The following is a 25861-nucleotide window of genomic DNA, read 5'->3' as shown; positions in this document are numbered from 1 at the left end:
TGTGCATGCCCAGTCCTTTGTAAAATATATACAATAAATGCACAATGCACGTATAGTAATACAATCATGTGTAATGAGTTAGCAACCTATCTGCCTCTCAATGTTTTCACAGGTATCTCGTAATATTGCTCTGGAGGCCTTTATGATCAAGCCATCTAGTTTCATGGGAATGACCTGCACTGCTTTCCAGAAAGTATCTGCAAATTCTGACAAGTCAGTGGTGCATGATTTGGGAACCTGGGAAGCAAATTACCATCCTGATCAACATCTGAATTTCAAGTGCAACACTGGCAATCTGAATGGATCCTTGGTGAATTCTTCTACCAGGGTAAGTCAGTACAATCATGAATATAACTTACCTATTTCAGTGCGTTTTCAGTAGTACTTTTAAGCAGAATACCGATTTGAAAAATGTCTATTTTATGTGTTGTTAGCATTGTAAACAGGTTAATAATTTCTACATGTAACTCACCTTAAACTGGTGTAGCATGCTTTGTTGTGCTAATGGGTGTTCCATTCATTTAATCAGGTGGAATGTAGGAATGCACGATATGAATAGAAATGAGTGAATATCTTGTTCTTTCTGTCTCTAGGTCCAGTTTTTCAAACTTTAATATGTGTAAACAAGCTTTAAAGTAATTTAGAAATTCTTAGTGAGGTGCTCTCATGGGATTTTACGCTGCGAAAGTATGGTATAACAATAATATATCATTCTCTATCTTCTGAACTTTATAGAGAGGGAGTGTTATGTTGGGGTTTTTGAGTAGTAGCTGAAGAAAAGCAATAATAAATAAGCCTTTTAGTAGAATGCACTTTTATTACCAAATAATGAAGTGGAACAATTAAATTTTGATCTAGCAGGAAATGGAACTTTGCATTTGGCTGAGCATGTTATTAAAGTATTGCGGAGTTAAATATTTGTTATCCTTCAGCTGAATCTCAGTTTAATAGGCTTATTTCTTGAAATACTTACTATGACAAAATGGTGCTTTTCTGGACAATATTACTAGTTTACTGAACTTTGAAAATATCTTGATTGACATTATTTCCCCTTTGGTGCATTTTATTCTTTTGTATGGGCTATGCAGTCAGTGATATGGTAGTTTGTGCTCTCAGGATCTTCTGGTAAAAAGGAATAATCTTAATAATGGAAGAACAGGTTGAATTTGTTTCCTCCAATGGAGTTAATTTCTTCTGTGGACACTGTTAACATGTCTATCTATAGGAAAGAGAAAGTTGTCTCTCAAAAGAGAAGAGTTTGGCATCCATAAGATGAAAACCAAATGTCAGAGATCTAAAAGAAACAAGATTCCTGCAAGAAGCAGCCCTGCAACACTCTGCAATCTATGGGATAGCATGATTGCTATAGAAATATACATGGGATTACATGAAATTGGAAAGTTTTCTTTATCAGCTCCACCAATGTATTTCATATTCCTTCAGAAACTGAGTACCAACATGTCTAGTAAATGAATCTCTTGAAAGTTTGATGGTCAAGCATTGGTGTCTCTCATGTTATAAAGAAACCTATCAGAAATGCAAATTTCTTCTCTCTCCTATCAGCATGCATGTGCCAAATATGCAAAGTTAGAATATTTATTTGAAACCCCCTTTAAAAATGTTGGCAGAATGTCACAATATAAAGCTATCAGCAAAATCTTTCCTAATATATTTTGAACTTAGCTGATTTTATACAACATACAGAAGGGAAATTCTACTGACTTAATGAAGAAACTAGCAGAAAGAAAGTAAACTTATTACCATGCAAAATAATTTTGAATTATATTACATATATTCTGACAGAAGTGACTTTGTTAGGTGGATCACCAATTATCACCTGTAACAGCACAATACAAGAAATTGTAGATTCAGCTAAATGTTAGTTTTGTGGCTTTAAGTTTCAATATTAAGGTGTAATCAGGCTATAAATTCAGACAGAATATATTCCTTTAACTTAATCCAAAAAAGCAAGATGTTTTCATTCATTGCTGTTCTCTGAAATTTTTAAGCTAAGCACACCTTTAATTCTGAAATTAGTTCCATTTCTTCATTGTTTAACAGAAGGATCTGTAGCATTGTAACTGATAACAGAAAATGGGATTCTTTATCATCACCCATGAGCAAAATGATTTCTATATTTGCTCAATGGAGGCAAACAGTAAACACTCTTGATTGTGCTATGCAAAGTTTACGAAAATAGAGAATTCGTGATGGAGCTGGGAGTTGCATGTTGTAGTTACCAATGTTTAGTCACTATACGTTAAAGTAATACTCATGTAATAATATTTAGAATATCTTCCTCTATTTAGCCTAGGATTAATCACAAAGAAAAGAAAAATCTGATGAAAATAGATTAGACTACAAATGGTAATTACAAATTTAGTTTACTTCTAATACAAATGTGAAAAGGTGTCCTTAAAAGCTTATTAAAAGAGAATGTTTATACATTTTTGTGCTAAAAAGTGTAGCCCTCTTCTAATCTATAATATTGTAAATAATCTGCTTACTAAGTATAAACAATTGTTTATGCCATCTGTTTGTTGCTAACCAATTGCACTAAGAAATCAAAAAAATGAATACTCATGAAGCAGTTTGTGGCAATTGATGGAAGGAGACTGAAGTAGATGATTGCAAACTATCTTAATAATACAATCAAAGCTTTTGTAGTTGACCCATAGTGGTATTTCCTGGCAATGGTAGGAAATCAATACAAATTTGGTCAGTGTTTGTCTGCACATAATTTAACCTGATCTGATTATTATAGGATTGAAAGCCCCTGAAAGGGGAAGAAATATTACGAACTTGAATAAATATGGGAAGAAGTTAAAAAATAAGAAAACTTTGAAAATTAAATAATTTAAAAGGCACTGAAAGAGATCCAGCATTCAGAGACATTCAGGAGATAACTGTTAAAATATACCTATATTCACTTATGGTTGAAATGTGTGGTAGGTCTTTTATACACTAACTTACAGTGCTTCCAAATGCCCTAAACCAAGTATTATTGCAGTTTGATACACAAATTTTAATCTTTAAATCTAATTCTGACTCTGTAGCCAGTATCCAATATGAAAGGTTGAAAAGAATAATTTATCTCTATTGCAGATCAAGTTTCTTCAGTTAGGATTTAGACCAAGGTGCCTTCTCTTAGATTCCATTTCTGCTGTTAGTAGGGCGCTTTTGCTGCCTGACTGGACTCTTTTGGTTTAAAAAAATGTCTCATGTATATCTTCCTTGTTTTTTATATAGTGGCTTGTATTTTGACACAGTGGTTGGTTTCATGTCTGTTTAAGTAGGCTTGAGGGCATCTTCTCAACCTGGGACTCAGACTGAGATCTTGTCACAGGAATGCTCCTGAGGCATAATTCTGTCTCATGACCTGGCTGTGATATAAGGATATGAGGATAATGACCCATCAACAAGGCTGCTGTAACATTTGAGCTTGGACAATGTGAGAATAGTTTATGAAATTTTAGTGCTATTCATTATGAATCCCCTGCCTGGTTCCCATTTTATGTCTAACCTGAAGCATGCTTTGAACCTAACCTCTGTTCCAGCCTGATCTTCAGTGTGCAAATATAATCAGTGATACAGTTAACCCTTCCTCTGTCTCACTATAAGTTACTCCAAGTTTGTTTTATTTTTTCTGAATCTGTAGTTTTTACAACTGCAGAAAACGTGCAATAAAGAAAACACTATCAACTGAAGCAGGACAGCACAAAATGAAAGGTAGTGTTTCGGTTTTATATGTATGCCATATTACAGTGAGACACTGGGTTCAATGCTGAAGTATATAATATCATAGCTTATTTTGGTTCCAAAATATTTTTTCCCTCAAGTATTGTAAAATGTGTCATGATGAAATATCCAGATCAAGAAGTTTTGACGTTACATATCAGAATTTGCCCTGTTGCTTTTCGTTTGGCACCTATTTTTGCCCATTTATCTCTTTTTCCTGTTCTGTTATTTGTGTGTCTTAGCACACAAAGCATTTTGCTCTTCTTGTATTGGATATTGATACTAATTTGATTTGTTCTGGGAACTTATGGGAAAATTTCCTTGGGTGTAAATTCTGTATATTGATTTTACAGTAACCATTCTAGCTCTCTTTCTTCTTTCTCCATGGGTAGGTTGTTGGTACTGTCACAAAGGGATATCTTAAGTGATGTAGGGGTTTAAAAATTCATTATATTTTACCTGCTCCATCACTTTATTCTACTTTTTTATCATTAAAATATAGTTTTAAATTTTATCCTGCAGTGGTTTTTATTGTGATTCAGGATCTATCCCAACATATAGTATCTATTTTTTGAGTGTTCTGAATAATCACATCCAGTATCTTTTTTAAATATAAAAAGACATTTTAATGTTCTTCTCCATTCATAGACATAATATCTAGGAGCTATAGAAAAATAGCTGTTGGTATCTCGTTACGGACATTGAGTCCTTGTTTTAAAATAAAATCAAGTAAAAGCATTTAGTACTAAGAAAATACCTGGGAAGAATTTCCATTTATTTTGAGTTAGAGTAATATGATGTATAAACTAGTATTTTCTGTGCAGGTGTTAATTTGCTTGCAGGTGTATTTAGGTTGTACACTGAGTGCTAGCTAACCGAAAAAGCTGAGATGTCTGATGTTCAGTTGATTAGATGGTTTTAATTTCAAAATCAAGAACAGAGAAGATAAACTGCCCCTCTCTTTCTTCTTCCAGAATGATCAAATCACACATCTGTGTATTTATACCTCTTAATACTATTCCTTCTCAATGTCTTTATATATTTATACCTACTAGGACATCTTCAGTATTTGTAGTTTCATATTGTATGTTCAATATACCTTCTTTTCTCTGCATATGGTCTTTTATCATGTGGATGGCTATCCTTGTTTTGCGGATCTTTCCAAACATCAACAAAATGGAACAGTGCCAAAATACTGTTAATTCATGTGTGACAAACATCAATTATGTTAGGTATACAGAAGGGTTTCTACAATTTTTATATTTGTTTATGTCTGTTTTAGCATAGATAAAATAATATACGTTGTTTTTTGAAAACAGGAAAAATTATTGTATCACGTTTTTGTTTCATAGATTCTTAAAACAAACTTTAAATGTGTAATTACAAGCGCATGTCCCTTCTCTTTTATCATGCCCTTTGCTACCTACCTTTAGGAGATAAAAATCTCATTTTTCAAATAACATCAGCCACTTCAAAGTGTTTTCTGATTTTCACTGAGTATGGTATTGATGTTTCAGAGACATGCATTATGTTCAGAACTTAAAGTTATTTAACTGGTTCTCCTTTAATACTGTACACAGTTTGTACTTCTAACTTGTATATGTATAAAGAAGTGAAAAGGAATCTGAATAGATTGAAGTGAATAAATACAAGGACAAAAAGCCTGTGAGAATTACCAGCTTGTATTTTACATAAAATTCTGTTATTTCAGCTCACATTTGATTTCTTGTGAAACAAGCTGCTGTACCTGGTCAGTTGTGATTCATATTGATTTTATGTATGCTGTCAATATAGATCTAAGAGAGCTGCTGTCACTCTTATCCACAATGGCTGGGTAAAAGACTCTCCTGCTTTTCTGCACCATTGCTCTTGTTACAGAAAAGTTCTCTTTGGGATTTCCCAAAGGGCATTGTAAGATTAGTTTCCTTCATTATAAAGTATCAGACTCCTTTGTGTGCATTCTGCTGTTTAATAGTGGTTTGCAAACTAATTAAGATAAATCACATTAATTAAGATAAAAACACATTGACACTGAAACAGTTAATAACACAGTGCACTTGTTGTTAGAACATATTTTAAGTTAATTTAATGGTACAAAGGTAATAATGAACAAGTAGAATACTGTGTACTAGTGATATTCCCAGTTCTACATTGACATTTATAGCCCAAAACTAATTTTCTTCATATACTAATAGTCAACTTTTTGTCTTGTTTATAGAACTGTATATGAGTTGAAATTTTCAACTACTTTTTTCTAAATTCTTTCTTATGTTTATTTTATTTTCACTGAGGAAGACTGATGCCAGCTAACAGCACACACTTCAACCTCCAATCAATAATTACATTTTGTTTCTTAAGATCTTTTTCACTGCAGGGTTGTTAAGATGTTCGATTTATACCTATTTTTGCTGTTACAGAAGGCATTTCCAATTTCTAAAGCAATAATTTCAGTAACTGTTGAAGTGTGTTTAAAAGTTTTCTTCTTTTTTTCTGGTTTGGCTTGATTCCTGCTGGTTTATGTTAGACTATGAAAGGTTTGATGGTGATGAAGAGTTCACTGAAACAGATTGCTTTGATGGTTAGCAGGTGATATGGCTGGATTTTTTTTCTGAATGTAGGTTTTTCTCCTAGAAACTCTAATTGTTTCCTGACTTTTCAGTCTCAGCTGTATATGATAATCAGGTGGAAATGACTAATGGCACAGAGGTAAGAGGTTCCTTTTGGAGGTTTCAAACCCTGTGCATAGCATAAAGGTGTTCCCTGAAAGGTACTGTTTTTTCCTTATAAAAGTGACAGTGTTAGCTGGAGCTTCTTTTAAGGATCTAATCTGCTCAGGGAAAATGCAGCAGTAGATAAGGTCATGTATTTAATATTTTTTTAATAGTTTTTGGTTTTGTGCATGTAGAGGAATTAATCTGTGTGATTTTCTATATGGTAGTAAGAACACTATAATTTTTATGTGGTGTTCTAGCGACTATATATGTATGTAGCCAGACAGACAGTTGTTACTGCATATGTAGTTGAAGTCAGCAATGGAATACAAATTTTCAGGCCAGGAAGTGGGTTTATTACCTCTATATTTTAAACACAGTGTGGACCTAGGGGTGCAGTTATGCAGAATGCCTGTTTTAAAGTGACTACTGTACCAATTAATTGATTCATGAAAAGACCAGTATGCTTCACAACTGTCTCCATGACACAGGAAGCGAAATTTGAGTTAACATACCACTGCTAATATTACTCTGCTTTTTGTTGTTTATGAGGGAGTTACTTAATTGAGCTTAATAAAGTTCTGTTTCTGTGGCTTTGGTGAGCTTAACTGCGAGATGGAATTCACCCTGATTGTTCTGTTACTTCCAAAAAAGTATGAAAATACTAGGAGAAATCTGTCAGGTTGGGTTTTTTTTTAATTTTGTTTTTTTTTAATTTGGGGGAGGGAGGTGGTTTAAAGGATTCAGTATTTCCTTATTTCACTGATTGTTGTAACTTTTTAGAAGTTGGGAGATGATGTGTTTACTGTGAATCAAGAACCACTTAGCATATTCTGACTGGTTGATCTAAAAATATACATTAAAACTGAGAAGTAAAAATTTTCTTGTGGTGGTTGTTGATGTAAAACAGTGATATTCATTAAAATACATAGATGAAATAATGATGTGAGTTTTCTTTTAACTATTATTGCTTTAAAAATCAAGGTAAAGTTCTGGCATTCTCTCCTGTATAAAAAGAGTGGTGCATCAACGAGCATAAATGCTCATACACCTGTGCATATATAACTTTATAACAGAATTTTTAGCAAGTTTCATGATTTTCTAGACTGGAGTCCTGGTTTCTGTGTGCATAGGGATAGCAACAACTATTCCAGAAGGAATAGTGCAAGGATAGACAAATAGTATTATGTGTTTGTGGTGCCTATAAGCTATTTGAGTTTGATCTATTTTCTGAACTTTGGGAATGCCTCCTAAAATATACAGATGGAAAATGAAATAGAAAAGAGTGAGGGAAGGAGAGGGCAAAAATAGTTAACTTAGTAGATACAAGTTTGCTAGGATTAATTTGCTGGGTTTATGGTCCTCATGAGATCATTCTCTGCTCTGTTAAAATGTATTTTGTTGGAGGCTGTGGGAAGAGGGAGAGATCTAGTGGTGATAAGGAGAAAGTTGTGTATTTGTTTTTTTAAAAAAACAAACACAAAACAGACAAACAACAACAAAACCACCACCAAAATACTTCATTACAAGACTTGACTGAGACTGTAATTCTTTATTCTTGTCTACCATTTTAGACTGAACATCATGTGTTATACTTTTAAAATAGAATGTAAGAGTGCATGACTACTGTCCCAGGCGGCATCTTACAAAGATGTGCATAGTATTTCTTGAGCCCGTCTCAATGAGAAATTGATTTTTTTTAAACTAAATGAATGTTGATACACTGATTCATGTTCGTACTGAGAACTATTCATGCATTATTTATCTTTGTATGGTTGGGATAGTGTATCTTAAATATATAAAGGAAAAGTTGTAAAGTGGTTGAACTGTTATTTAGGAGTACATACAGACCTGATTAATACAAATGTATTCATAGCATAAATTCTTGACTGTGGGTTATAAAAAACACATCTTCAAAATTCCATAGTTTTACATAAAATTTAACTCATTATTCTAAATTGTTGTGATTGTACTCTCAAACTGTAAGTGAAGGAGCTTTCAGGTGTTGAATTTCCAAATCATCAGTGAAGGAACTTACTGGTTGTAATCACAGTATCACAGTATCACAGTATGTTTGGGATTGGAAGGGACCTCAAAAGATCATCTAGTCCAATCCCCCTGCTGGAGCAGGAACGCCTAGGTGAGGTCGCACAGGAATGTGTCCAGGCGGGCTTTGAATGTCTCCAGGGAAGGAGACTTCACAACCTCCCTGGGTAGCCTGTTCCAGTGCTCTGTTACCCTCACTGAGAAGAAGTTCTTTCTCAAATTTAAGTGGAACCTCTTGTGTTCCAGCTTGATCCCATTGCCCCTTGTCCTATCATTGTTTGCCACTGAGAAGAGCCTGACTCCATCCTCATGGCACTCACCCTTTATATATTTATAAACATTAATAAGGTCACCCCTCAGTCTCCTCTTCTCCAAACTAAAGAGCCCCAGCTCCCTCAGCCTTTCTTCATAAGGGAGATGCTCCACTCCCTTAATCATCTTTGTTGCCCTACGCTGGACCCTCTCCAGCAGTTCCCTGTCCTTCTTGAACTGAGGGGCCCAGAACTGGACACAATATTCCAGATGGGGTCTCACCAGGGCGGAGTAGAGGGGAAGGAGGACCTCTCTCGATCTACTGACCACCCCCCTTCTAATACACCCAAGGATGCCATTAGCCTTCCTGGCCACAAGGGCACAGTGCTGGCTCATGGTCATCCTGTTGTCCACCAGGACCCCCAGGTCCCTTTCCCCTACACTGCTCTCTAATAGGTCATGCCCCAACCTATACTGGAACTTGGGATTGTTCCTGCCCAGATGCAGGACTCTACACTTTCCCTTGTTAAATTCCATCAGATTATCCCCCGCCCAACTCTCCAGCCTGTCCAGGTCCCGCTGGATGGCAGCACAGCCTTCTGGCGTGTCAGCCACTCCTCCCAGCTTAGTGTCATCAGCAAACTTGCTGATAGTACACTCAATTCCCTCGTCTAAATCATTAATGAATATATTGAATAATATTGGCCCCAGTACTGACCCCTGAGGCACTCCACTAGATACTGGCCTCCAACTGGACTCCGCACCATTGACCACCACTCTCTGGCTTCTCTCTTTAAGCCAGTTTGCAACCCACCTCACTACTCTATTGTCGAGACCACACCTCCTCAATTTAGCTGTGAGGATGCTGTGAGGGACTGTGTCAAAGGCTTTACTGAAGTCAAGGTAGACCACATCCACCGCTCTGCCATCATCCATCCACCTTGTTACATTCTCATAAAAGGCTATGAGGTTGGTCAAGCATGACTTACCCTTGGTAAAGCCATGCTGACTGCCCCTAATGACCCTCTTATCCCTGATGTGCCTTGAGATGGCACCAAGGATAAGCTGTTCCATTACTTTCCCAGGGACAGAGGTGAGGCTGACCGGTCTATAATTACCCGGGTCCTCCTTCTTGCCCTTTTTAAAGACTGGAGTGACATTTGCTTTCCTCCAATCCTCGGGCACCTCTCCCGTTTCCCAAGACTTGGCAAAAATGATGGATAGCGGTCTAGCAATGACTTCAGCCAGCTCCCTCAGCACCCGCGGATGCATCCCATCTGGACCCATGGATTTATGGACGTCCAGACTACTTAATTGTTCCCTAACCCAGTCCTCATCGACTAAAGCAAACTCCTCCATTGACCTGGCTTCATCCGGGGTCTCAGGGGTACAGGGCTCCCCAGGACAGCCTCCAGCGGAGTAGACAGAGACAAAGGCGGCATTCAGCAATTCTGCCTTCTCTGTGTCTTCTGCCACCAGGGCACCCACCTCATTCATCAGTGGGCCTACATTGCCTCTGGTATTAGTTTTATCTGCTATGTATTTGAAAAAGTTCTTCTTGCTGTCCTTGACCCCTCTCGCCAGCTGTAATTCTAAGGAGGCCTTGGCTACCCTAGCTGCCTTCCTGCATCCTCTAACAGCAGCCTTATATTCCTCCCAAGTGGCCAGTCCCTGCTTCCATGACCTGTAAACTCGCCTCTTCTGCTTGAGCATACCCAACAGATCCCTATTCAACCACGCAGGCCTTCTGGCTCCCTTCCTCGACTTCCTACGTGTGGGGATGCTCTGATCCTGAGCATGGAAGAAGCAATCTCTGAATGCAATCCAGCTCTCTTGGGCCCCTTTTCCTTCAAGCAGTCTTGCCCATGGGGTTTCCCTCAGCAGTTGCTTGAAAAGGCCGAAATTAGCCCTGCCAAAGTCCAGGGTTGCAATTCTACTTGCTATTCTGTTCCTGCCACACGAGATGCTGAACTCCACCATCTCGTGGTCACTGCAACCCAGGCAGCCCTCAACCTTTACTGCTTCAACCAGACCCTCTTTGTTAGTGAGGATGAGATCCAGCAGTGCACCTCTCCTGGTCGGCTCCTCCACCATCTGCATGAGGAAGTTATCATCAATGCACTGGAGGAACCTCCTGGACTGTGGCTGGCTGGCTGAATGGTCCTTCCAGCAAACATCAGGGAAGTTAAAATCACCCACAACAACCAGGGCCTGTGACTGTGAGGCCACTCTCAGCTGCGCATAGAAGGCCTCATCAACTTCCTCAGTCTGATCTGGTGGCCTGTAATAGACACCTACAACAGTATCACCCCTACCAGCCTGTCCCTTGATCCTGACCCATACACTCTCAACTCGTTCCTCATCTGCTCCTGGGCAGAATTTAGTACATTGCAGTTGCTCTCTCACATAGAGAGCAACTCCACCACCACGCCTGGCTGGCCTGTCTTTCCTGAAAAGGGCATAGCCATCCATGACCACATTCCAGTCATGTGAACTGTCCCACCACGTTTCTGTAATTGCCACCAGATCATAATCTCCCGACCGAACATAGGATTCTAACTCCTCCTGCTTATTCCCCATGCTGCAACTAATGCCAGATTAGTTTCTAATGAAGCACCTACGTTCTGTTTTACAGAGGAAGGAATTGTAAATAGATATTCATTTTGTGATTTTATACACAGATGGTCATTCTAAGTGAAGTTAATTTGCTTCACTATCATTTTTAGGGAATGAAACTCATATGCAGCTTTGTTTTGTTTTTGAGAGAACTTCATGATGAAATACAATTAGATTTCCTTAATGAACTTGAGAAAAACAAATGGTTTTAAATGACTTTTAATCCAAGCTTCGTATCACTTTCTCCTATTGGTATTAATGAGTTACTAAAAAGTAATTTTAAAAAGCACCCATCAGAAGTTATAATTGTACATACAATAGCTAGAAAGATTCATTACTTCAGTAAGAAACTTGAATCTAATGTTCTTTCAAAAGTTAATGAAAAGTGTTGAATTTAGGGATATAGGCAGAGCCACAAAGGGTCAATCCAAATCCCAATTTAGCCCAATTTCCTGCCTCTAGTGGGAGACTAATAGGCTAGATGCTTTGGGAGAAAAATCTGTAGAGCAAAGGAAACACAGTAGTGCCTCTCTTTTATATCCACCCTTGTATATCTTATGGATTTCTTCAACAACAGACTGTATCCAGAAGGCTGTCTATACAGGAAATCCATTTCTTCTTTGGAAAAAAAGTACATACACATATATATGTACTGAATTTTATATGTTCTTAAATGTAGAATTAGTTCTCTTTCTTAGTGTACCATGAATGCAAATGTGAAAACCTAAGAATGGAAGTGATGATGATTGTTAAAATGCTCACATCTCTACATCCTCCCTGTGTGCATGCAAATATATATTCATACACTAGCAAACTGCAGTCCTGGAGGTTGTCTGCCATTAATCCTTGTACTGAATTTTTTTCATACATCCTATGGTACTGCTTAAAAGAAAGAATAAAAAAGAAAAAAAGTTGGCCAATTGTTTTAGATTGAAACAGTCTGGAGGCTATGAATTATGGATACACAAGATAACACTGAATTGTATTCTTTTGCTAAATTTAGGTTAAAGCCCCTCTGACTACATGTCTGATGAACCAGAACTGAAAGCCACCACAGATAATTCAATATGTACAGGTCATACAGTAGATGTAACAGCTGTGTGGTGTATGCTTCACTAACCAGCATATGCTCCTACTCTAAAAGAAAAAGAGTAAGCTTAGAACTTGACACTTAAAAAAAAAAAAATATATATATATATATTTTTTTAAAATACCACATTTCTGTGGCATTATGTTACAGAAAGCCTCCTGTATTTCATAACCTCACTCTGAAGCAGTTGACCCCACGCCTCAAGACCACCTCAGACAAGAAAGAAAGAAGGGTAATTGTAGTAGGCAATTCCCTTCTGAGAGGGACGGAGGGCCCAATCTGCAGAGCTGACCCTCATCGTAGGGAAGTGTGCAGTCTACCTGGAGCCTGGATCAGGGACATCACCAGGATGCTCCCCAACCTGGTGAACCCAATGGGCTACTACCCACTGCTGATCTTCCAGACAGATGGGGAGGAAGCTGCATCCCACAGTCTGAGGGGAATGAAAAAATATTTCAACGCCTTGGGACGGATGGTAAAAGTGTCTGGAGCTCAAGTGATTTTCTCTTCTCTCCTTCCAGTTTTGGGTGATGATATGGGAGGGAATAGAAAAATTCAGTCTGTAAACAATTGGCTATAGGACTGGTGCTACAGGCAGGGCTTTGGGTTTTTTGATAATGGCTGGTTTTACAAGTCACCAGTCCAAACAGTGATATGTGGGAAAGCTTTATCTTGCAGGGGCAAAAGGATGCTGGGACAGGAATTAGCAGGGCTCATTTGTAGAGCTTTAAACTAGGCCCGAAGGGAGATGGGGTTGTAGCAGTAGTAGGGCATCGCTCTAGAGTTCATGAGGGCTGGGAGGCCTCCCATACCCCTGGGGTGAAATCGGTGTGCTCAGCTCAGTGGAGAATAAGCAGGAGGAGTTAGAAACCTGTGTTAGGGCAGGAGATTATGACCTAGTGGCAATTACAGAGACATGGTGGGACAGCACACATGACTGGAATGTGGTCGTGGATGGCTATATCCTTTTCAGGAGAGACAGGCCAGCCAGGTGTGGTGGTGAAGTTGCTCTTTACGTGAGAGAGCAACTACAATGTATTGAGTTTTGTCCAGGCACGGATGAGGAGCGAGTTGAGAGTCTGTGGGTGAAAGTTAAGGGGCAGGCTGGCAAGGGCGATACTATTGTGGGTGTCTATTATAGGCCACCAGATCAGGGTGAGGAAGTTGATGAGGCCTTCTACAGACAGCTGAGAGCAGCCTCACAGTCACAGGCCCTGGTTGTGGTGGGGGATTTTAACTTCCCTGATGTTTGTTGGAAGGACTACTCGGCCAGCCAGCCACAGTCTAGGAGATTCCTCCAGTGCCTTGACGATAACTTTCTGATGCAAAGGGTGGAGGAGCCGGCTAGAAGAGGTGCATTGCTGGACCTCATCCTCACTAACAAGGAGGGTCTGGTTGAAGCAGTAAAGGTTGAGGGCTGCCTTGGTTGCAGTGACCATGAGATGGTGGAGTTCAGGATCTCATGTGGCAGGAGCAGGATAGCAAGCAGAATTGCAACCCTGAATTTCAGAAGGTAAACTTTGGCCTTTTCAGGCAATTGCTAGGGGAAATCCCATGGGCAAGACTGCTTGAAGGTAAAGGGGCCCAAGATAGTTGGTTAGTGTTGAGGAACTGTTTCTACCGAGCACAAGATCAAAGCATCCCGACACGTAGGAAGTCAAGGAAGGGAGCCAGGAGACCTGTGTGGTTAAACAGGAAACTCCTGGGTATACTCAAGTGGAAGAGGAGAGTTTATAGATCATTGAAGGAGGGGCTGGCCACTTGCGGAGAATATAAGGCTGTTGTCAGAGGGTGTAGGGAGGCAACTAGGAAAGCTAAGGCCTCCTTAGAATTAAACCTGGTGAGAGGGGTCAAGGACAACAGGAAGAGCTTTTTCCAATACGTAGCAGATAAAACTAACACCAGAGGCAATGTAGGCCCACTGATGAACGAAGTGGGTGCCCTGGTGACAGAAGATACAGAGAAGGCAGAGTTACTGAACTTCTTTGTCTCTGTCTGCTCTGCTGGAGGCTGTCCTGAGGAACTCCGTACTGCTGAGGTCCCGGAGGAAGGCAAGACAATGGAGGAGTTCGCCTTGGTTGATGAGGACTGGGTTAGGGAGCAGTTAGGCAATTTGGACATTCATAAATCCATGCGTCTGGATGGGATGCGCCGGCGGGTGCTGAGGGAGCTGACTGAGGTCAGTGCTGGGCCGTTCTCCATCATCTTTGCCAAGTCTTGGGTAACAGGAGAGGTGCCTGAGGACTGGAGGAAAGCAAATGTCACTCCAGTCTTCAAAAAGGGCAAGAAGGAGGGCCTGGGTAACTATAGACCAGTCGGCCTCACCTCTGTCCCTGGGAAACTGCTGGAACAACTTATCCTTGGTGCCATCTCAAGGCATATCAGGGATAAGAGGGTCATTAGGGGCAGTCAACATGGCTTCACCAAGGGAAAGTCATGCTTGACCAAACTCATTGACTTTTATGAGGACATAACAAGATGGATGGATGATGGAAGAGTGGTAGACGTGATCTACCTTGACTTGAGTAAGGCATTTGACGCAGTCTCCCACAGCATCCTCACAGTAAAACTGACAGAATGCGATTTGGATGATCGAGTAGTGAGGTGAACTGCGAAATGGCTGAAGGAAAGAAGCCAGAGAGTTGTGGTCAATGGGGCAGAGTCTAGTTGGAGGCCTGGATCTGGTGGAGTGCCTCAAGGGTCAGTCCTGGGGCCTGTATTATTGAATATATTAATCAATGATTTGGACAAGGGAATAGAGTGTACTACCAGCAAGTTTGCTGATGACACCAAACTGGGAGGAGTGGCTGACATGCCAGAAGGCTGTGCTACCATCCAGAGAGACCTGGACAGGCTGGAGAGTTGGGCGGGGAAAAATGTCATGAAATATAACAAGGGAAAGTGTAGAGTCTTGCATCTGGGTAGGAACAACCCCAGGTTCCAGTATAAGTTGGGGAATGACCTATTAGAGAGCAGCATAGGGGAAAGGGACCTGGGGGTCCTGGTGGACAGCAGGATGACCATGAGCCAGCACTGTGCCCTTGTGGCCAGGAAGGCCAATGGCATCCTGGGGTGTATTAGAAGGGGGGTGGTTAGTAGGTCGAGAGAGGTTCTCCTGCCCCTCTACTCTGCCCTGGTGAGACCAGTGTCCAGTTCTGGGCCCCTCAGTTCCAGAAGGACAGGGAACTGCTGGAGAGAGTCCAGCGCAGGGCAACAAAGATGATTAAGGGAGTGGAGCATCTCCTTTATGAGGAAAGGCTGAGGGAGCTGGGTCTCTTTAGCTTGGAGAAGAGGAGGCTGAGGGGTGACTTCGTTGATGTTTACAAATATATAAAGGGTGAGTGTCACGGGGATGGAGCCAGGCTCTTCTTGGTGACAACCAATGATAGGACAAGGGGTGATGGGTTCAAACTGGAACACAAGAGGTTCCACTTTAATTTGAGAAGAAATTTCTTCTCAGTAAGGGTATCAGAACACTGGAACAGGCTGCCCAGGGAGGTTGTGGAGTCTCCTACTCTGGAGACATTCAAAACCCACCTGGACACCTTCCTGTGTAACCTCATCTAGGTGTTCCTGCTCCGGTAGGGGGGTTGGACTGGATGATCTTTCGAGGTCCCTTCCAATCCCTAACATTCTGTGATTCTGTGATTGGTACTGTATAAAGTGTCTAACAGATTTCAGACTCTTGCTAAATATAGTCTATCAAAGTTGCATGTAATTATCAGACTCGTTGAACTGAAGAGTTATTTACAGCTTTGTTTTGTTTCTTCAGCCTTTATTGCTACACTTCTGATCATAGCAATGATCTCCAGAAATGCCATAGAACATCAAATATACTATTTAAGTGGTACTGATCATTTAAATGTGTACATTCTTGATTTCCACATAAAATAGGATTACATATGCATTCCAAACTATTAACAGCTCCTGTTCACCAGATCACTGGTTTTCACTCTCTGTGCACTTACAGCATACTTGATTGATTCGGCATCTACATTTTAACCTTTTTCAGAAATTTCATGTCTGATTTAAGTGAAGTCCATAGTAAGTAAATGTCTAGCGGGAGTATATGTCAGAACGTATGTAGTGTATTTGAAATAAAGTGCATCTTACCCTTAGAGTTTGGCTTAATTCTGTCAAATTACAAATCAAATCAAATGGCAGAATCAAGCTTCAGCATTAAGTTTTCCTCCACAGTGCAACTGCTAGAGTTTATTTAATGGAGGAACTTCCAAAGAGGATCAGACTCACTGGATACCTTTTGCTACAGTGGTTCATAGTGTTTTGTTTCCTGGGGATTTATTGAAGTGTGGAATGTCAATCTAGGCATAATGAAAAACTAGCAGTGAATGTTCAAATCTATGATAGCTGACTGCAACAAATACTCAGAATACCTACTACTCTACTATTTCGGCCTGATTTACCATTGTGTAATAATAATGCAATCACTGCACTGAAAAAGGAGTCTGTATTTAGTTTGACTAATGATCCATGAATTCCTGGAAATACCTTAGCCAGCTTGTTATGGCTTTAAAAAAAAAAAACCACACACACACACAAAGACCCAACACCAAAACATAAAACACACAAAGTGAAGAGGGCAATATTTTATATATTCATTTAGAAACTTTAAAATGTTTTTTCTTTTAGCATTAGGTTCAGAGGTGCTTTAGTATATCCTTAAATCATCAGTGAAAGTAAAGTAATTCTGTAAATATTGAGACACTACAAGCATGAGCTGTTGACCAGTTGCTTCTCATAATTATCTGTTCATCCTTGATAGATGCCAATGTATTTGTTCAGGCTTATGCAGGTAGTAGTTGCTTATGTAGTAGACATGCCCTGGCAATCCTCCTTCTGAAGCACTATTACCCCTAGGAAGAGCAGGGTATCTAGATGATGTTTTCTTTCCAGTATGCCTTCTGTTTTCAGGACATATATACAGGTGATATGCGCTATGATTTTTTGCTGATTTCACAGTATCCTTGGAAGTGGTATGATAGTAAAATTGATTTGCCTTATATTACATTCCAAATAATGGAAGTTTTTAATAATTATTAGGAACTGAGAGTAAACTCCCTTTAAAATGATAATGGGTCTTCTGCAACTGGGCTTATGGGTAGGAGAATGAAAACATGAAATACACCTTCTGTGGGCAAAATGTGCAGATGTGTCATGTGAAGTTGTTATATAACCTGAGGAGTCAGGGAGATGTTTATTTAGCTCAGTGAACAAGTGAGGTTCACAACTTTAGGATACTAAATTAAACATCATAAGTGCAAGAAGGCAATAAGCTACAGATTTCACATACAGCTATGGTGATGTCTTCACACAACTATCAAGAAGAAAAAACAGTACAAATACTTTTCTTGCACTAGAACTCTTAAGAACTTTTCTTCTCATGTTGTGTCTTTAGCTTTGCTGGTATATTCTCTTGTGCTATTGTGAAAATATACCATGCTGATTTGCAAAGGAGAAATAATGTTACCAACTCCATTTTACTTAAGTTGAAAGACATTGAGAAGAGCACAAGCCTATCTCTTCTATAGGTTTCAATATGTATATGTTGAAATAATGCATCAAAATTGAAATTATGCATAAAATTTATTAAAAATAAGTTTTGAATATATTATTTGAGAAATAGCAGTTTCTGGTGGCACTCCAAGTGCCATTGCTTCATTTCCATCTGTACTCAGTTTAAGAGTTTTGTCTATGTGTGCACACTGGGGAAAATTAATCTGAATGAATTTTGAAAGAGTTTAAGTGAAACCCTAAGTAGACACCCTTATCCAGAATCAAAGCAGCTTTAATTCAGTTCAGCTGAATTTAATTAATTTGGAAATGAATTCAGCTAAATTGAATTAAGGCTTTGTTTTGAAGGAAAAGTATCAACAGAACTAAGTACAGCTTATTCATTTACTTCAAATTAAGACTATTAGTAACTTGTTCTAACTTTACTTGCTCACATTCTCAATACATGCACACTCTCCAGATTTAAAAAAAAAGAAAAAAAAAATTCCTGTGGAGAGTAAGAGGCTTGTTCTGCAACACTTCTCCCATTTAGAATGACTTTGTCTCTGCTTGATCAGTCTTGAAAACATAGATATTTTTCTTCTCTCTCTCCATTTCAGCTTGTTATTGCATTCTAGTTGAGTGTTTTCTTCTGTTAAGACATGCAGGAGACCTGACTGACCTCTCATTATCCAATAAGAAATAAGGTAGATCATTTTAACTATGGAACTACATCCTGAAAAATGCTGCACACTTATTATCACATGGCATTTCTATAGCTCTAAAAGTTACATTACAGCTGAAACACATATTTACAAAACAGAATATTCAGAAATTGCTAGGAATGTTTCAGAGTCTGAAGGAATGCTCAGGGCAACTTGCTTGGCCATAACATCTTTGAGATGTCTTTATCAATGGTTTCATACTGTTACAGAACAGTAGCTTTCTTAGTAATTATTTTACCATCTCTTGTACCCTTAAACTAAAATAAATTAAAATGAAAGGATAGAAGAAGTGATTCAGGTAGTTTTTTTATCTCTAAACAGCAATAAAATGAAAACGCAATAAGTATAATTTTACTGGAGTTATGTAATACAACAGGGTCATGCAGCCATCCCAGGCAGAGCACAGGATAAAGTCTAATAAAAATACATATTAATTCCTCAAATTTTATCTCTGTTAAATAAAAAAGCACCTAAGTCTACAGACCTGAATGAAGGAAAACTTATCAGTGAGGAGCCTCAAATACAGAAAATTTTCATAAAGCTGCTGACAGCATGTATCAAGATATCCAGCTACTTTTGTCATATCGGTTTATATTTTCATATGGAATTGGCTCCTAAACAGTTATTTGTAGTACAAGAACCTCGTAACCTTTAAGCAGCAAGATAAATGCTTAGAGCTGATTCAGTTAGGTTACTATTTGTTGGAGTAAATCCTGTTCCTTCCTGCCAAATCACAGAAAGCTTTGCTGGCTATGTTTCTAGGGTTTGTAAAGAGGCATAAATCTCGTACTATTTGAAAGAAGTGTCTGCATTTTCAGGTTCATTATAACTGTATTCAGACAAAGTTATCGGAATTTGTTGTATTCCTACAGGTTGTGAGATTTGTAGAGTAGGAAGAGAATTAGAGTAGTGAATCCATCAGATTTGTATCTGTTATCCAATCCATGGCAAAGTACAGGAGCATTACAGTACTAAATCCCGCTTCAGTGATTATTGCCATAGGATGGACAGGCTGTCTCTCCTGATTGACTTCCCAGATCCTTAGTACAAGCAGAATCTTGTGTGAAGGAGTTAAAGACAAGCTACACTATGAAATCCATGTGCTCTTACATCAAGTCACAATGCCATCCTCTTTCTTTTTTAAATAGTACGTCTTCCAATGTTTTAGAGAATTAATCTTTTTTAAAAATAATATTTTGCTATATTTTTATCTTTGCCTAAGAATTCTTTAGAACTTAAATCAGACCTTCTAAGGCCTTGGCCATGAGGAATTCACTTATTGATTGAGCAAATCTACAATAATCACTACAAACTAAGATAATCAGAACTGTTTTCACCTAGTTTTCTTCTGCTAGTTTTTCAGTCTCTTCTATGGCATTTTGATTTCTCTTTTCTTTACTGTGATGCTTATTATGTCTTTTTTTATTTTTAGGATTTATTTTCCTATCGATTCTGTTTTCTCTAGAGGAAGGCAATGTGTTAGAAACTAAGCGGGTATTCTGTTTCTTTTTTTTCCAGTTACGTACTAATGTACTACTTATCACTTAAACTAATGTTTAGTTCTTTTGGGCTAGTTTTGATTTTTTTTTCTTTTATTTTGGCAAAAGAAGCTGTCAGGCACATCTTGCCCTTCAGCTGCTTGTGATGCCTCTGCTTATCCTCTGCAGATAAGGTGACTGCCATTCTATAATAGGCAGAAAAACTCATTATAAAGATGGTCCTGGCAAGGCCTAAATACAGATTTCTGGTTTTGCAGTGCAGAAATTTCCAAGAAGTTGATGGTTTATTATCATATAAAGACAGAATGTAATCTGTTGAGTGTTGTGTGGCTCCCTTAGGCAAAGTATTTGAAAGGTCTATGTTATAGTGTTTTTCTGATAATTTTTTGTAATATAAACTGAAAGTTTGGTAAAAGAATTATATTTTCAGAAACTATAAAAATTGGTGTTTGATTGCCCAAGGTTAAAAATGTTTTGAATGTGGGATGTTTCAATTAAAATCTAAACTAATCCAGCAGGAATTTTAGACATGATAAATGTAAACACTTTTGCTGAATTGTTTCAATAACTTTTGATTGTTAGAATATTCTTTCCATGATTCTCTGAGCAAAATGTAATACAAATACAATACTATATAAAATAGTAGGCATACTGTACATCATGACTGTATTTGGGAAATTTAAAAAACATCTGTTTGCGGGGGGGTGGGGGGGAAAAGGCAGTTAGTCTTTTTCTTGTATTAGGTCTTTACTTAGCCCACAATGAAAATAAAACATTTTAATTGCTAGAAAGTCATTTATGCATGTGAAGACTCAACTGAGCAGAGGCACCTACCTTGACAGATGACAGTAGCAACAGGAACAGGTAATACACAGTTGCCTCTGTGTAAATCTCTGCAGAGGACTCTTCGTGTCACCTAACCATTTCCCTGTGCTCCACAAGTAAAATACCTGAGAATATGCAGGTCCTTGTAAAAGCACTTTAGAGCACCTTAGACTCCAGATGTCACAGCTAACCCCACATTTACTGAAGCTTAAAGCTTTAGTAATCAGACACAGTGATTTCATATAGTCACTGTTCTTTGTGACCACCATCCAGTACAGAGTATCTCAGAAAAATTTAGTTAATGATGATAACTGATGGACATGACTTCTCTCTGTGTATCTTTATCTAGATGTAACTAAAATTGTAAACCTTTATGACTACTGATGGTAGTCATATTCACTTTAGATAAGGTTTCTTACAAAGAGTCCAAATTACATTTGTCACAGTAATAATAATGGCAGCTTATGCATCTACTTGATGAAACTATTAGCTAACTGGTTTGGGGGGAAGGTTTATTGGCCAAACAGTTCCATGTTTGTCTTCAAAGAAGTCAACAGAGGTTTCTCAGGTGGCAGAGCATGTTGACCTGTCTGGTGATTCTGATCTCAGGATTCAAAAAACAGGCATTAGGAAAGCCTGCATTATGCTTAGCATTGATACAATTGTTTGTTGGTTTGGTTTGGCTGGTTTTTGTTGTTGTTGTTGTTGTTTTGGTTTTGTTGTTTTGTTTTGTTTTTAATACAGTGAAAACCGAATTGACATTGTTAGGGACAAAATCTTGTCATGGGTATAAGATATTGACAAAGGTCAGTATAACATTAACAAAGTTATTAAATTGTTGGAAGTGTGTAGGTAAGGTATTATAAGAAATGACCTGTAACTTTGAGAGAAAGAATCAAATTAGCTCTGAACATTGCACTATCTTTATTAGCATTCTACTCAGGAATGTATGTATGCTTTTAAAATTGTACATGCACTGGATATTGCGTGTAAAAATAGATAAATATGTAAGTTTTAACTGGTTTTGTCAAGCGCTTTGAAAACAGATTGATACCGAGATAAAAATTACAGCTGCTTGGAGGACACAAGGGAAATTTCTTGCTTCAAGAGGCTGAGTCCATTTTTAGCTCTAGTAAATATATGGTATTCTTGGAGTAATGGAGATGCAACCTAATTTTTTTGACAGGTAACATGCATCATCGTGAAAAAGGGAGGAAGATTTTATTAGCTGTCTAGGTCATAAGATAACGCTCTGTCAAAAAATTAAGCATAGTTTAACAAGGTTTCTCAAAATACAGTTTTGGGTTAAAAACTGGCTTCTAATGAACAGCAAGGATTCTTGATGTTTTCAGGGAAATAGGATGTCATTCTGATTCAAGAAGTCTATGAGAGAGGCATGGTACTATCTCCTAGCAATATAGTTGAGAGTTTAACTTACTGATACTGCTCCAGTAATTTTATATAGATTGACCTGTGGCCTCGGTATGAGAAATCATGCATGTCTGGTATGAAGAGAAAAAAGTGGAAATAGTGGTTGTTGCTGTATAACAGTACTACAGCTCACCTTCATGGGAAGGACTTCAATGGGTAGAAAGTAGTATTTCCAGATGGTTTGGGAGAATGTGAGAAGAGCCATATGGAACTTGTATTTCAGTAGTAAAGGAATTTTAAAAATAAATACAAGTAAAAACATTAGATTATGTTCAATTGACTTTAGCTTTCATGTTTTAAAAGGCAGTATGAATTTTGACAGTGATCAAAGTTCTAACGATCAATGAAAATTATTGTAAATTTTACCCTTTGCATCCTTCCTAGGTTCCCTTTCGGGGAAGCTATATTCTTTTTCTTTTTTCCATGATCGTCCAACAGTTAAGCCAAGATAAAGATGTGTAGATAAGCCTTTCAAACTTCACAGGTATACTAAATTCTTTAATTTGCACTGAAATCTTTGCAGCAAGCTTGGAAAACCAGTCAAATTACACCTATGTTATGTACAACATTAACCAAGCAGCCTTCATGTCTTATGTATTCACCTGTTTGCTTTTGCATCATTGGTGTTTTTGTTGTGAAAGGACTAATTATTTTCCTCCAAGTTAAAGCAGTTCAATGAATGATCATTAAACAGAGTCCTTGGAGACAATCTCAACAACAACTAGATAATTAGAAAGCAACTAGATTGGCTGACTGGAAAAAAACTTATACATAGTACACACTGAACCAAAAGTTCTTGTTATTTTTGAATTGCTATGAATCTTTTTACTCAGCAAAGTTTTTGCATTATTTAAACATGTGCAATATAAACCATGTAAAAATAGTTCCGCAACTGCTCCATTAACTTCTATAAATACCTAAATTACAATAGCTACTACCACTGACATAAGAGAAGCTGGATAAAACTTCACTCATTATATTTCAGAGTTTTTTAATAACAATATGCTTCAGTCCTAAATACACAATGCAATCAAAATAGAAATGTTATTGTAATAAGATAAAATGTGCACAGTCACAGTGCATTTACTGTGCATAGTTTACTAGAAGATAATTGTAAAAGCTCTCTGGCATCGCTAACAAGAACTGACTAAGAGAGTACAAGGATTCACATATTGTATAGCTATTGAAAAAACATCTGTCCAGTCATTCTGCCAATCAGATCTTCCATAATCATGTATTTAAGCAGTAGAATAGCTTTCTTTTTGTTATTTGATCCCTGATTATTTGCAACAATTCAGTATAATTGTGGTAAATGATATTAATTAGCACTTGCATGTTTTTTTGCTTTTCTTTGACAAAGGTTAGTTCATACCAGACTAATAATTTTCAATTGTTAGATATTCATGATAGTCGGCAGAAGAGAAATATTAAACCTTTTATTTTCCCAATTATTGGTAATGTGTTGGGAAAAATTTCTCGTATTATTTCTCGTATTATAAATCACATATCCTTTTCCTGAAGACAGACTGTGATTAAGGAACATGTGCCGCTGGTGTGCACTCTTTTTTTGTACATGTTGTTGACATTGGCATGAAGGGCAAGCAATGACGCTATGTTGGTGCTTTTTGCTTTTCTTACCGCTGCAGGTTGTAGAAAATACAGGTCTGTTGTGTCATTAATCTTGTTAGAAGTGGTCTGACTTTTTCTTCTTTTTTGTGAAATGCTCACTAGATCAAATTTAGGTGGAGAGGCTGAAATAAATAATTATTCACATGGTGTGGCTGATTCATTCTGTGCTGACCTTATCAGGATCAAAGAGATTTAGTATTGGTAAGTCCAAGTGATGGACAAAATCATGTTATATAGAAAAATACAACCTACCTTAAAGCCTCAAGAATCCTAACTGTTATCAGAGAAATAAATCTGAGCTTTAGATACACACTGTTTTATAGGAAGTGAGATGCTTATCACTGCCTTTTGTCTCTGGAAATATCTACCTTGCTTTCCACATTAAGAATTGATGGACCCAGGTGTGAGCATGCCTGTTATTGTGAAATCACTTACATCTATACATGGTTTAGGCCTGCCTGATGTCAGATGGCTGTTTTCCAGACTGCTTACAGAAAATTATTTATGGAAATTATTTCCTTACTGTTGTAGTTGGCATAGGTTTGATGTGAAATATTTAAATACACAAATTATAGTACACCCTATCTACTTTCACATGGTGAGCAGTTAGCAATCTCATAGAGCAGAAAGATTTACTGCTGCCCTTTGTTTCACGTATTTAAATTAGTTCCATGTCTTTTCAGAGGCTTGGAATGAATTCACTTTTTAATGATTCGTGGTTTACCATAATATATTAAGAAGTTGTGAGAAACATACTGAGATAAGAGAAGAATGAATCAGCATTTACTTATCTGTCTTAATAAATTAAACTTCTGTCTTAAAAGACATCGAGAAAAGAAAAATTAGTCCCTTTTACCAAAATTGATTTGGTATAAAAGTCTGAAAATAACACAAGTGATATATAAATTTTGGGGACCATTTTTTCTAAACGTTTCAATGTAAATGCAATTTTTGTCTCAGTTAGAATCTTGTGGCAGCATGTATTTACTTGTCAGGCAAGTAGTAGAGAGGAAAAAAAAAAAAAAAAGATGTCATCTAGTCTCCCTCTAGGACAGACAAAGTTGTGGACATTACAAGTGACAATGAGGAATGCAAGGACTGGAAGTTCAAGTGTTTGCCAGCCTACGGTCATTCTGAACAGGGGAAAGCAGTGAAAAAAATGTCATTTGTGGAATTATTTAGATTTTTGTTATAGAATGTATATACATATATATGTATATACATGTGAAAGAGGTTCTTGGTGAAAAGTCTCTTCCAGGGATTTAAATTACAATATACTACTTTTGTACCCTGTGGTGCCAATACTGAACCCAAGCAACTTCACTATTGCTGTTGCATTTCTTTTCAATACAGATAACATTGTTGGTAAATGAAAACAAACAAAAAACAGAGTAGTGAAGGGCCTCTCTAGAGCTTTCGTATCATCTGCATATTGGGCCAACAGAAAAATTCAAAATTAGAAGTTTATCCGAACTTGGATCTTCTGCATTTTGGCTTTTGTCAATAGAATTCATTCTTGTTTGCAGGGCTTGGGTTTTTTTATTGGCGGTTGTTGGTGGCTTTTGTTGTTGTTGTTTTGGTTTGGTTTGGTTTGGTTTTTTTTTTTTAAACTAATGGATACCCTTTAATGGGGAGTTTCAGACCATTCTCTTCTGTGTTTGAATTTCAGTATTAACTGTCCTACTTACTAATGGGTCACATTTTCACCAATTTTGAAATAAACAGTTGGGTACTTTTATATTGATGTTTAATGTCTTCCAGAATGGTGTATATAATCTTTCTTGACGG

At 37.8% G+C, this 25861-nt stretch overlaps 1 protein-coding gene across 3 annotated transcripts in view; it reads left to right on the top strand.

Annotated features, from left to right (window-relative positions):
* Nucleotides 1–25861, top strand: part of LOC136104483 (adhesion G protein-coupled receptor A3-like) — a 274176-nt gene that overhangs the window by 151580 nt on the left and 96735 nt on the right. For all 3 annotated transcript variants that reach the window (XM_065843492.2, XM_071812031.1, XM_071812032.1), the window contains one exon: nucleotides 113–328. In XM_065843492.2, coding sequence (XP_065699564.1) covers nucleotides 113–328 — 216 coding nt within the window. The remainder of the gene's footprint in view (nucleotides 1–112; nucleotides 329–25861) is intronic.

The sequence above is a fragment of the Patagioenas fasciata genome, chromosome 8 (genome assembly GCF_037038585.1).
Source record: "Patagioenas fasciata isolate bPatFas1 chromosome 8, bPatFas1.hap1, whole genome shotgun sequence".
NCBI lineage: Eukaryota > Metazoa > Chordata > Aves > Columbiformes > Columbidae > Patagioenas > Patagioenas fasciata.
Note: the sequence above shows the minus strand (reverse complement) of the source record. Positions and strands in the feature narration are given on the sequence as shown.